Genomic DNA, 13,772 nt, shown 5'->3' with positions numbered 1-13,772 from the left:
TACCCTCAAAGCACAGTGGCCTTGAGGATCCAGCAGGAAGAGAAGGGTGTGACAGTAACCTAGATGGGGGAAATCTGGCCACAGAAGGTCTGGGAGCCACAGTGACAGAGGAGCAAGACCTGGGAAGCTCTGGGGTTTTAATTGCTGGGGATCGGAGGGTCCTGCGGGCTGTCATTGGCGCACGCAGCCTTCGGGGGTCCTAAAGTTGGGGAGACATGCACGAAAGGATGTAATCGGAAGATCCTGCTCTAGCAGTTGTTCTTCGAGGTTCATAGGCGAGTTGGGGGGGAAGGTGTGAAACTGCAGCGTCTTCACTGATGAAAGAGACTAGAAGGAGGCCCAGAGAACCGTGCCTGCGTGCGTGCGTTCTTACATGAGTTGCAAAGAATACACGTCTCTGTGCTCGTTGGGAAGAGAAAACGATCCAAACAGGGTTTAAAGGCCACGCCGTCATCCCTACCTGCTGCCCCCATCAGTGGCCTTTCGCCAAAATCCTTTCCCTTTTCGTGTGCATGAGAGACTCACCCACTGACCTGTCTGCTGTGGCTTTTCCTTTGCACTCAAGGATGGAGGTCGGCAGAGCTTTCTGCTTCTGCGCATCCTTCGGGCTGTTTATCCTGCTCAGGAACAGAACACATTAAAATGCATTTTTGAACATCGCTGCAGGCACGCGCCGGCCTCCGCGCGTCTGGAACAGACCGGGGTGGGGGCTGGGGGGAGGGTGTGTTTCAGTGTGCACCCCGGGGCCGGCGGGCTCCAGCGCATGCGTTCTCCGTTCTCCGCGGGCGCCCTGCAATTGGGGCGGCCAGGGGTGCCGGGCGGGCGGCCCTCGCGGGAGGGGGCGTGGGCGGGGCGGGGCCGGAACGTCTTTCTTAGGGGCCGCGCCGCGGGCGGGCCCAGTTCCCCGCCGCACCGACCATGGCCGCAGCCGCGCTGGGGCAGGTGGGTGCGCCGGCCGCGCCGGGGGCTGGGGGATCCCCGCGGGGCGGCGCGCTGCGGGCGGACCACTGGCGGCCGGCGGTCCGGCCTGACGCTGCTCCTCCGGCTCCTGCGTTCCGCTGCGGGGCGCGAGGAGCAGGGGGGCCCTTGGAAGGCAGCGGAGGGCGCCCCGGCCGTGGGCGGTGAGGGGCCCTGGATGGCAGGAGGCGGCGGGAGGAGGGCGCGGCAATAGGACGGGCACCGGACGGGGATGGGCAGCAGGGGGGGGGGGGCGAGATGAAGGTACCCAGGTTCAGCCCCAGACCTGATCGGCCCCAGGACCCTGCTTTCTTGGAACTGAAGGTTACGGTGGCGTGGCCGCTGGCGCCTCCGGATAACCCTTATCTGAAGCTCGGCACCTGGGTCGGACATAGCGGCCGCTTCCCTTAGTGGCGGGTCCTGCGGGCGAGAGCGAGAGTCCATTCTCAGCGATAGGATGTGAAGCTGCAGAGTGTGTCGGAATCAGTGAGTTTCGAGAACAAGGTTTCTCAGTGAGGAAGGAAACAGTAACTACGCGAAGAAAGGGGGCGGGGAATTTACTCTAAAGACAAAAAATACTTGGGGAGAAATCAAGCTCCAGGAACGCGGGGCGTACCAACCCTGACAGCTGCCGCGAAACCTTGGGAGAAGTGCTTCCTGCCATTTTCCGCTTGACTTGGTCTGGATCTCTTATCCCAGCTGGCTGACTGGCAGGGCCAACCTTGTACTTTCTTGGAATCTTGGTGACAGATGGTGATGGACTGTGACTGGGGCAGTCCGGGTTTTGATGGTGACACTCCTGGGCAGTGACAGGACGGTCTGGGGTTGTGATGTGGAGCTTCTCGGGCAGGATGTTATGATAGGACAATCCTGATCTGTGAGGGAGAGTTCTGGGTCATGACAGAGACAGCCAGGAGCTGTGCTAGGCACAGTCTCTGGCTGAGACAAGGACAGCACTGCACTGTGAGGAGGACTCTTGCTGGCCTGTGATGGGGCAGTCTTGAAGTGGGGAGGATGGTGTAGGCAACGACAGAGACAATTCTGAGCGTTGATGGGGACACACCTGGGCCTCGTTGGGAAGTCAGTTCTGGGCTGTAATGTCACCACGGAGGCTCATGTTACACAGAGCCCTGCCCTGTGTAAACCCCTCACCCACACTCTTTGTTTCTTCATTCAGCCCAAATCCTTTTACACTCTTGGTTGCAAAAACCCATGTACAATCCGAGTGTTTTCTTTGCACTCAGTCCCTCTCATTTGGGGTGTCACGTGGGGGACACCGTCCCAGGGCTGAAACCCCTGCCCTTAGAGAAATATCCCAAGAGGAAAGACAGCTTCTTCCAGTGTGACAAGGTCTCTGTGGCCAGTGGAGAGTTATAATCCCCCAGACACCGTGCCAGCACCTTCTCTCTGCCTTATGGATACGCTTTTCTGCCTGTTCTTTCTCTCTCTCCTGGATGTCACCTTTTAAGCATCGCTGAGATGGTTTCTAGGTGTTGGCGTTGCTGTCTGTCCAAGTCCTCCTTTCTCTGCATCTCCCTTTCACCTCCTGCTGTGTGGAGTCTCTATTTCCTTGTTCTTTCTCCTCCTTCCCTCCTCCCCTCTCTCTCTTGCCTGCGGTATTTTTCTCCAGGCGTTACTTCCTTCGGCTGAGTTGGCCTCCTGTTGTTTCCTGCCTCGCTCTTTATGATCATATCTACTTCGGCATTTCTTGGCCTTCATTTGTGTTTTTTTTTTTTTCCCAGTTAGTTTTCTATTCCCGAGTCTCTTTTTTTTCATTCTTGCTCTTCACTCTTTTACGCACTTTTATTATTTTTCCACTGTGGCTTGCTCTCGGGCCACAGTCCTGTCCAGATGCTGACTGTTCCCTCCCTCTTGGGTTATTCTCTGTCCCTGCCTTCCGTGTCCCATCCCTTCCTGGACTGAAGCTTGGCCAGGCTAGTGCAGGCCATACACTGCCACCTAGAGGCCTGTCCTGGAACCACACCTGGATCATCCCAGAAGCCCTTGGGCCCACTATCCATGACCACTCCTGAGAGGGCGCAGATGGATCACTAGGGTATTGTAGCCCCACAGCCCCCCATCTCCCGTGACTCACCCACTGAATGGTGACCGCAGCCATTCACGTCCTTTCTCATTGGCTGGTGTCAGCTCACCCAGCTCACAGGGCAGGATGAGGTCAGGCTGTTGTGCCTCTCCCAAATGCAGGACGCAGGCAGGCTGGGGGAAGAAGCGTGTGAGAGATCAAAGAACATAGAGAGGAAGTCCTGGTGGATACAGCTGGACCTGCTCGCCCCTGCTTGCCTCAGGCAGGGCCACAAGGCCTGAGCAGTGTCCCCAGGTTCATGTGGCTCCCCTTCTGCCAGGGGATCTGAAGGTGTCTAAGGTATAGGGTTGGATAATTTGAGCCCAGTTAATCTAATACCCTGAAAATAAGAATTTGGAATCCTGGGTCTGGACAGTTTCTAGGTGTTGGCAATCCCCAAATAAGAATTTGAAATCCTGGGTCTGAGGGAGGAGAGTTTTAAGTATCTGGACTCCTGAGTTCTGAGGGAGGAGGGGGCTGGAGGCCTGGACTCCAGGGTATTTGGGAGGAGGGGGCTGGGGGCCTAGATTCCAGGGTATTTGGGAGGAGGGGGCTGGGGACCTGGACTCCAGGGTATGAGGGAGGAGGGAGCTGGGGGCCTGGACTCCCGGTTTTGAGGTAAATGAGATTGAGGTCTGGACCCCCAGGTCTGCGGGAGGGGAGACTGGGCACCTGGACTCCTGGATCTGCAGAAAGAGGGGCTGGGGGCCTGGCTCTTGCTCCTGGGGTAGACCCGTAGGTCTCTCACTTTTCTAACTCTTGTCGGGAGGCTTTCACTTACCGCTGCACCTTTCCTTGTCGTCGTCGCCCTCTCGTCTGAGCTATTCTCAAGGTTGGGGCCAAAGTTCCCTGGGGTGGGAGGTGCTTGTATTTGACTTTGCCCAGCTTGGAGGAGGGGATGGGCACTGACTGAGTTCTTTCTAGGGATGGCCTCGTGGGGATAAGGAAGGGACTTGGCCAGGGACACACGTGGCCAAGCTTCAGTACACTGGGCCTGCACAGAGCAGGCCAGAGGGCCCTCCCAAGTGCAGGAGTGGCAAAGGGCTGTCAGAGACCCTGCTTGCACTCTACTGAACTCGCCATGTTTCTTACCTTCCCCCCACTGCCAGATTTGGGTCCGGAAACTTCTCCCTGGCCGCTGGCTTCTGTGTGGTCCCAGAAGATATGCCTCATCTGACTTCAAGGTGAAAGGAGGGGACTGGACTTCTAAACCTCAAAGAGGGGTTTTTGGGGGCCTGGACTCCCAGGACTTAGGAAGGAGGCAGCTGGGGGCCAGGACTCCTCGGCTGAGGGAGGGGGTGGCTGGCAGCTAGATCTGAGTATCTCCCAAAGGTCCACTTTCAAAGATGAAGTGGGTGGCAGTAGTGGGGAAAGAGATGCAATTCCATGTCCCAGAAGCCTCTGGGGCAACAGATCCCTCTTCTCTTTGGGCCTTAGTCCCAAGGATTTATGGGAGTTGTAGTTTTTCCAGTATGGAGGTTGTAGCCAGATTCCAGGCTATTTGGGTCCCCTGTTCTTTTCTTAGGCTGCAGACCTGCAGCTGGAAATGACGCGGGCGCCTCAGAAGAAGCCTCATCCCAGCGAGCCCCTGGTGTTTGGGAAGACGTTCACTGACCACATGCTGATGGTGGAGTGGAATGGGGAGAAGGGCTGGAGCAGGCCCCGGATCCAGCCCTTCCAGAACCTCTCGCTGCACCCGGCCTGCTCTGCCCTCCACTACTCCCTGCAGGTGGCACGCTGATCTCTGGTCCCCACTGCTCTCGGCTCACCTTCCCTCCTGCTGTGCCACTGCTGGCTCCACTGCCCTGGCTTTGCTTCTTCTGCCTTTCCCTGCCCCATCATCCAGCCCTGGATGACGCCAGGCCCCCTGACACGAGTGTACCCACTTCCTTCACTTGCACACCCCATGCTATAATTACAGCCCAATGGGATCTGTGCGGTGGTGGAGGCAGCTGAGGCCTGTGGGGTGCTAGGGAGACTACTCGCCCTACCTCTGTCCTGCAATAAAGGGGTTCCCTCCCAGCAGAGGGGAAGGGACCAGCCAGCACGGTGACACAGCATAAAGGGTAGTCCGGGGTGTGTGGGGAGTTGGGTTGGGAGGAGACTGGGGATATCACGGGGGTGGCAGGGGGCACTGGTGCGTTGGCGGTCCAGAGCTGAGAGGACAGACAGACGTGGGGCGAGAGCAGGGGATGGGTGGACAGGAGGGGCCTGGAGGACGTGGCTGGCTGGGTGAGAGAACGGAAGGGTGGGTGGAGGCCAGGTGACCCGGTAGCCCAGAGGACTGCCCCAGGGGACCCGGGGGAAGAAGGCTCCGTGGGACTCAGTGAGGCGTGTGCTCCCGAGGCACTGACTGAGACTTCCGCGTGGCAGAGGCGTGTCTTCACGTGGAAGCTTCACTTGTCGTGAGGTCAGATGGGCCTGCTAACCCCCTAGTCATCGGCTGGCAGTCTGAGGAGCTCGGGGCCACAGTTCTGTTACTTTAGGTCCATTTTCCTTTTGTTCTTTAGCGACTTGGAGGGGTCTTTTTTCCATACCTGCTCTCGCCGTTCAACTAGGACCCATCAGTGCAGCGCAGGGGCGGCGCCCAGCGGTAGCATTCAGACGCCTGGTGAGCGGCCTCGCTGGGCTTCTCTGTGCAGAGTCCCCTGGAAGGTGATTTACCCCTCCTTGCAGCCCAACACGGCAGGCCATCCGCCGGCTGGGACCCAGAACTTGTTCCACTGAGCGAGTTCAGAGGAAAGGGGTTAAGAGGCCTTGGCAGACCTCATGTACACTTTCGCGCTCCTTCTTGCGCCAGGGGCCTGGGAACTGCGGCCAGCGGAGGACATAGGAAGGTCACCTCTCCAAGCCGTCCTCGCTCGGGCACACGCGGAGTAACAGGCCGACCGCCTCTTCACTGTGTGTTATCGTGGTGATCACATGCACACATAAGACTCCACGTAATAATAAAATGGAGCGTGTGCATCCTTTTTAAAGTCTACCACTCAAGGGCATTAGTACATTCACCACATGAGACACCCCCCTCCCCCGGCCCCCGCCCATCTGGGTCCAGAACTTGATTCATCTCCCCAGCAGAAACTGTGGCCCCCTTAAGGAGTCACTTCCCATGGCCCTCGCCCCAGCCCGACACCACTAATCTGCTTTCTGTCCTTACCCCTCGTGTTTTTTTTAAATGTCTATTTTGAGCGTTTTAAAATTACAATTAAAAATGGGCCACATACTCACCCATGGTTCACCATTCTAGATGTAAAACAGAGAGGCCAGCTCCCCAGATCCTCAGCCACTTAGCAGCGCCATTTCCAGTTCCCACATGTATACTGTCATGCTACTTGACGGCAATATGATGTGAGAAATTTGTCCTCTGGCAATTTCATCGATGTGTGTAATTTCACAAACCTAAATGGTGCAGCCTCCTCTGCACCTAGGCTGGATGGCACAGCCTGTTGGGGCCACCATCGTATATGCAGTCGCTCATTGACCCAAATGTCATTAAGCAATGGCTTTATTCCATTCTTTCTACACAAAAGGCCTCAGATGGTATACTCACTGCCTGGCGTCTTGCTTGCTTTAATGCTGCCCTCAACGAGCCTTTTCTTTGTTGTTGTTGCGTAGTACTCCATTCCCACAGTGCCTCGTTTAGGCAATTCCCTATGTTGGACAGTTAGGTCATTTCCAGTCTTGTGCTATTATAAACAATATTGAAATAGACAATCTAGTAAATAGCATGTTAAGTGTCTCCATTCAACTTCTAGAACCGTTGGGTCAAAGGGAATGCATGCTTGTAGAGCCATGCACTGCGTAACGATATTCTAACTCTGGATGGCGTGTAGGACAGGGGTCCCTATATTTCACTTAAGTGTGTCGGAGGGTGTACCATGTAGGTTTGTGTAATTACACTTGATATCCACATAATACCTAATAACACATTTCTCGGAACATACCGTCATTAAGCAATGAATGACTATAATCGCCCTCTGTAGTTCTACCAGTTTCCACACCCACCAACAGAGCATATTTCTCCATAATCCTGGACAATTCTTGTCAAATTTTTAATCTCTTCCAGTCTCCTCAGTAGTTTTATAGGTGTCCAGATGTAAATTTAATTAGCGTTTTTCCCTCACTCGTGAAGGAAGCCGCCCATCTTTCATCAGCATGAGAGTTACTTGAATTTCCTTTTCCATGAACTCTTCAGTTTCTAGGCTGATTTTTCGATCAGGGTAGAGTCAAAAACATTTGTGTAGGACTACTTGGTGCATTAGATAAACCATTTGTGTTATGAGCTGAAATCATATTGGAGGCGAGAGCGGCGAGATCTTGTGGGGCCTGGAAGGCCAGGGGGAGGCTTTGGACTTTCTCCCAAGAACGACAGGGTAGGGGTGGGGATCCAACTTTTTTAAAAAATTATATAATAAAGTCTTTATTATGGAAAGTCTCCGACATAAAACAGCAGTAGACCACCACCCACTCCTCAAACATCGCTCTGCTTCCTCAGTCGGCACCTGCTGGTAGCCATCTGGTTTCATCTCCCCTTTCACCCCCCCCCCCGCCCTTCCAGTGGATTCTGCGGCAAATCCTGGACATTGCATTATTTCGTCCGTAGCATCTTCAGTGTCAGTCTAACACACAAGGACTTTAAAAATACAACTTCCACCCCAGCATCACGCCAGTAACGTGGAAAAGGGGTTAAGCACTCTTCTGCACTGCCGTTGCTGGGTTTCTTCTGAGAAGATTCTGCTCTCGGGTAGCCGCTACTTCTTCAGACTTGTCTCTTCTCTCCTCTCTTCCTCGCCCAGCTCTGTCTCTGCATCTTTCTGTGTCTGTGCCCTTGTGTGGGTGTCACTTCACAGCCTCTATGGCTGTCTGAGGCGGTCTCGAGCCCTAAGCCGCCCGCCCCTCCCTCTGTTCCCGCAGCTCTTCGAGGGCATGAAGGCGTTCAAAGGCCAGGACAAGCAGGTGCGCCTCTTCCGACCCTGGCTCAACATGGACCGCATGCTGCGCTCGGCCCTGCGGCTTTGCCTGCCGGTGAGGGGCCCTGGCCACAGGAGGTGGGGGGCTTGAGGTGTGGGGTGAGGCCTGCCAGGCCCCTGACTCCAGAATTCCGCCCAGAGTTTCAACAAGGTGGAGCTACTCGAGTGCATCCGTCGGCTGGTGGAAGTGGACAAGGACTGGGTGCCTGACAGCCCGGGCACCAGCCTCTACGTCCGGCCCGTGCTCATCGGGAATGAGGTCCGTCTGACTCCCTGGGCGGGGGGCCAGGGGCCCTGAAGGGGAGGGCTGGGGACCCCCAGCTCCTGGGTCTGGCTCTGGGGTGGGCCGGGGGCCTGACTGCCGGGGCCCTGATGGCCGCTCTGCCCCTGGCAGCCCTCGCTAGGTGTCGGCCATTCCACACGAGCCCTCCTATTCGTCATTCTCTGCCCGGTGGGCTCCTACTTCCCTGGAGACTCCGTGCGCCCTGTCTCCCTCCTGGCTGACCCCACATTCATCCGGGCCTGGGTGGGTGGGGTCGGCGACTGCAAGTTAGGGGGGTAAGTAGTTCCCTGCCTCCCCACCCGCCCCCACATTGGGTGCCCCGGCCATCAGCCAGGGGCAGTGCCCCTGGTCTGGGGTGGGTCTTTGGGTGTCATTGTCCTCCCCGTGCTTTCACTTGGTGGGGGGAGTTCACGGGGGGGACTGTGATGTCACTGGCAGGCAGGGGGCTCCCTCCTCAGTGCCAGGGTAACTCAGAGAGGAGAAGGGGTTGGGTGGAGGCCAGTGGAGAAACCAGAGCTGGCACCCTGGAAAGCTTTCAGGAAAAAAGCTGACACAAAGCTTACTGGTCTCTGCCCCCTGGAAGCTTCCTCTGAACACCAGGCTGGGCTGGGGCTACCGCTTCCCACATGCCTGCCTCCCAGGTCCCCTGGGCCTGCAACGCCCACCATCCCTGGGTGAACATTCTGTATAAATCTTTCTCCCCAAGGGCTTTGGAAGGGAGGGGGCCCTAGGTGGTGATCAAAGGGGGCTCGGGGTACAGGCCTGTCGGGACAGCAGAGTGGTCCAGTGGGGGCTTCCTTCAGGTCCTCTCCTTGTGCATCTCGTGAAGTCGCCTGAGGGTCAGGTCCTGTGCTGGTAAAGTGGGGACACAAATGAGTCAGATCTGGGCCCTGAGCTCCTGGGGCCCCAGCCTGGCGGGGAACCTCATGGCCAGAGCAGCATGTGCTCTGCTGGAGGTAACATAGGGCGGCTTGAAGGCTTCACAGAAGAGGTGGCAACACCTCACTGAGTCTGCTGGGTAAGATGGTTTCCTGGCTTGCAGGTACAAATGAGGAGCAGTTTTCAATCCTGGGGCCCGTGTGTGTGTGTGTGTGGGGGGGGGCAATAGGGAGGGGGAGGGTCACAGGCGTGGTGTCAGGGAAGGAAAAAAAGTCTGGTTTGTGCAAAAGGCTTAGTACTCAGACCAGGCAGGCCCTGAACACCAGATGGGGGCTGGCATCTTGTCCCAGAGGCGATGGGGAGCCACGGCAGGCTTGTGAGCAGGTGAGGAGCAAGATCAGCTCGGGGCGAGAAACCACATCAAAATAGGCAGTACAGGAAGTCGCCGAGGTGCCCAAGTTGGTGGGGGTCGTGGGGTACGGAGAAGGCCTGGAACCTAGTCTGGAGGTTCTGAAAGATCTGTCAGAGGGGGTGACGTCACAGGGGATCCTGAAGGATAGGCGGGGATCCTGAAGGACAGGCAGGGATCTGTCCTGGGGTGAGGAGAGCGACCCTGTGGAGGAAACTACTGTCCTGGGGCTGAGGGTGGGAGGGGCAGACGAGGGGGAACGGACGGCCCGAGCTTGGGCCGCAGCAGGGCTGGGCGCTGGGGAGAAGCAGGGTCTCCTCTTGGGTGTGTGGGCGGAGACAGGCCCTTGCCCTGCTTGACCAGGCCGCCCTCCGCCAGGAACTACGGGCCCACGGTGTTCGTGCAGCAGGAGGCGAAGAAGAAGGGCTGCGAGCAGGTGTTGTGGCTGTATGGGCCTGACCACGAGCTCACCGAGGTGGGCACCATGAACATCTTCATCTACTGGACCCACGAGGATGGGGGTGAGCCTGCCCATGACCCATTCCCAGCCCTGGCAGGAGTGGGTGGTCCTGTATCCCCAGCCCCTGGCGGGCCTTTAGGATTGGGCTGGTGGCTCCTGAGAGAATGGAGGGCCTGGGGATGCGACGTAACCCCTGCCCCTCCTCCCACCAGTGCTGGAGCTGGTGACGCCCCCGCTGGATGGGGTCATCCTGCCTGGAGTGGTCAGACAGAGCCTGCTGGACCTGGCCAAGACCTGGGTGAGGGCAGGAGTGATGGGTGCGGGGTGGGGTGGGGGTACGCCTGCCTGTCCCCTCCCTTGGCCGGCTGTCTGCTTGCCACCTGAGGGAAACAGGGCGAGGCCCTGCAGCAGGCGGCAGCCCAGGCGGAGCCGGCTGTTCTCCCGCAGGGCGAATTCCGGGTGGTGGAGCGGAAGATCACCATGAAGATGCTGGTGCGGGCCCTGGAGGAGGGTCGGGTTCGGGAGGTCTTCGGTTCAGGCACGGCTTGCCAGGTCTGCCCTGTGCACCAAATCATGTACCAGGGCAAGGTGAGGGGGCACCCGCATGGGCTCAGGAGGCACCGGGAGGGAAGGGGGGAAGTGGGCCGGCCCTCACGGCACTTTCTGCTCCAGAACCTCCACATTCCCACCATGGACAACGGCCCTGAGCTTATCGAGCGTTTCTATAACGAGCTGAAGGCAATCCAGGTGAGGTGCCCCAATCCAGGTGAGGTGCCCCAATCCAGGTGAGGTGCCCCGGGCGGCAGGCTGGTCTCCAGAGTCTCCTCCCAGGAGCCCCAGGACAGGCAGCCCCGCGGCCTACCCCTGAAAAGGCCCTCTCAGTGCACTCGGGCCCCATCCCGAGGGGCGGACCCCTCATCTGGGTGTCTTACAACACCCCCTAGGGCCAGAGACCTCTTTCTCACGAGCCTCCAGATTTCTGGGCGCACCATTTGTCTTTAGAACCCCCCTCGGGGCCTCTGTGGCTTCTGGGAACCAGGTTGAGAGAATTCCCCACCCCACCCCCGCCCTGGAGGCCACAGGTGCTGGGCGCCCCGGGCCTTACCCGTGGCCTGGGAGGTGCGTCTTCTCCAGGTGTCCGGCCTCGGGCCCAGCAGCTTCCGAGCCCCTCTGCGCCCTTTCCCGCCCCTGGGCCTGGCGCTCCCCGCCCACCCCCGTGGACGGGACCTGGAGCCCCACGGCTCCAGACTCGCGGGCCCCTCGGGGAGGACCTGCTCCCAGAGGCTCCGGCTCCCGCTCCGGCTCCGGCTCCGGGCGCGCGTCCCCCAGCAGCCTTTGCGCGGCCGGCGCGCTTCCCGGAAGTGGAGCGCGTTTCCTGTGCGGCCTGCGCGCCGGCCCGCGCCCCCCACGTCCGCGGGAGCCCACAGGGCCTGCTGGGAGAGGCGCCCCCCCCCTCAGCCGCCCCCCTGTCTCGCAGTACGGAGCGAAGGCGCACGAGTGGATGCTGCAGGTGTGACGCCGCGGCGGGGGCCCAGCACCCCTCGGATCCTCCTCGCCTCGCCCCGGACGCTCGCCGCCTCCTACCAATGACTCACCTGAAGTGCAATATAACTAAAGGCCTGGGGCCCGGCGCCTGGTCCCCGGGGCTCCCACGGTCGCTACACTCCCAAAGCCATAAGGGCCCGACACAGGTGTCTTGGCCCCTCGCCCCGCCTCTCAGGCCTCGGGGACCTCGACCCCTGCATCTCCGTTTTGTGGGGTTAAGACTGCATCTTGGCCTCGACTCCGCTCCGTTTTCGGATCTCCCGGTGGTGCCGTTGAGATATATATGTATATATATTCTCTTCTTGCTGCAATTTTGAAATAAAATGCCAAAGAACAAGACCTGAGCAGTCATCTCCAGTGATGCAACCGGGGACCCTGGCTCTTGACCAGAAGCTCCTGTGCAGGGACTCAGCGATCCGGGTCCTCGCGGTTTGTGACATGGGAGAGTTTTGTCCTTTGTCACAAACTGAACTTCACATCTCCCCCCCTGAAGTCCTCCCGTCAGATCCCATCTGTCCTCAGGTCCTGTACTGCTGCCCCAGCTGTCCTGTCTGTCCCCTCATCTTGGCTTCAGCCCAGATCTTGTCTTTGCACTGATCCCTTGTCCCATCCTCTCTCACCTCCAGGATAGCCCCCAAAGAGGTCGCTGCCTCTGCCTTTGCCCTTGCCCTGCTCCCTCTCCCAGGGTTCCTAGCACCCACAGCCAATACTCCAGGTGGTGGATATGGAGGGAGGCAGGGTACCCAGCCCTTGGAGAGGGCAAATATCAAGTGTCTATAAAACATAAGGGGTACCCTTGTTTTGGCGCTTAGTTGCAAAGTCAGTCATGAGGATCAGGCATATCTTGTTGCTAGTCTCTTATCTGCTGGGTGTGTGACATGCAGTTTATCTCCAGTCCTGCTTGCTGGAGGGAGATTCTGTGATTCTACTAAGCAGGTGAGGCCTGTGGCCTATCCAACAGCCACTGACTTTGGAACCAGAATTCTGATTTGTTGAGGTCACAGCTAACTATTGCCACATCCTCATTCCTCTCTCTTGTCAACGATTGCTCAAGGGAAGGACTTGTACCTAGAGATCGCAAGGGGACATTTGCCTGGAGACCTCTAGGAAAGTTTTCTTCCCTTGGTAAAAAGAATCCAGAAGAACTACCTCTTCTTTCCCCCGGCTTTGGCTGTGAGGATCTGAAAGTGTGATGGTCGGAGCCGCCGCAGCCATTTTGTGCCTAAGAAGTGAGCCAATGCCCATGCACTGAAAGAGCAGAGCACAAAGAGAAGATCTGGGGTCCTCCAACCATGAAATTTCTGATTTCTGGATTGTTTTCATCCAAAAAAAAAAAAAAACTGTTTTAGCCATGATTTGTCTGTAGGGGTGTGTGTGTGTGTGTGTCTGTGTGTGATGTGCTGTCAAAAGCTTCTATCTTCTCCCTGTGGCCAGAGTTGATTGCATACAGGAAGAATCCCTGACTCTAGTGGCCAACTCAGTTGCTGGCCAGTCACTAGACCCCAAATAGAGATTGAGACCAGATTTTAATCTTAAATTTGAATCCTAAGGGAATAATCAAGAAAGACTAAGGAGCCATTGTCATGAGATAAAGAAGACCAGAGGCCCTCCTAAGGAAATAGACTCAGAGAGATAGACTCACTTTTTGAAAGTTCATTGAAGCAGCAGCACCTAAGAGTATGCAAATAAATGTGGTCACACACAACTGACGAGTACAGTTGACCTTGAATGAGACGGGTTTGAACCATGCATTTACACATGTGCACTTTTGGTCCATTGAGGCATTTTATTTGCATGTAGCTATTACATCCCGAGAAAAAGAACCCCAGGATTTCCCCTCCTGTGTGTTTTCCTCTTGTATCTTTGTACTCCGTGATGCCAGCTGAGGTTGTCAGTGCAATGAAACCAAGCTGATGGCACAGAAGCAGGTCATTCAGCCTTTTTTTTTTTCTAAACCTTAGAATTGTACCTCACTTTGGAACTGATCAGGCTACACTTGTGTAATCTGCCTGTGAGCTTCACAACAATGCCCCAGCTCTGTGGTCATTAGGGATTTCAAATTCAGGCTTCATCATCACAGAAACTGGAGGATGACTTTGGAGTATGGCCTAAAAAGGACCTGGCATCTGCACAACTTTTGGGCATGAGTGGTGCTCTCGCGCACCTCTGCCAGGACGCTCAACTGC

General features: G+C 57.1%; 1 protein-coding gene across 1 annotated transcript; it reads left to right on the top strand.

The window, feature by feature from the left end:
* Positions 1–857: 857 nt before the first annotated feature.
* Positions 858–11,557, top strand: BCAT2 (branched chain amino acid transaminase 2; the record flags this gene model as incomplete). Its single annotated transcript, XM_084256760.1, has 11 exons — positions 858–942; positions 4,150–4,224; positions 4,566–4,769; positions 7,955–8,065; positions 8,150–8,269; positions 8,405–8,568; positions 9,960–10,102; positions 10,254–10,339; positions 10,489–10,629; positions 10,714–10,788; positions 11,519–11,557. Exons 1-11 carry the CDS (start codon positions 919–921, stop codon positions 11,555–11,557), a joined length of 1,182 nt encoding a protein of 393 aa, XP_084112886.1. The 5' UTR covers positions 858–918.
* Positions 11,558–13,772: the final 2,215 nt, after the last annotated feature.

Source organism: Talpa europaea (assembly GCF_964194135.1).
Source record: "Talpa europaea genome assembly, chromosome: 16".
NCBI classification, from domain to species: domain Eukaryota; kingdom Metazoa; phylum Chordata; class Mammalia; order Eulipotyphla; family Talpidae; genus Talpa; species Talpa europaea.
Note: the sequence above shows the minus strand (reverse complement) of the source record. Positions and strands in the feature narration are given on the sequence as shown.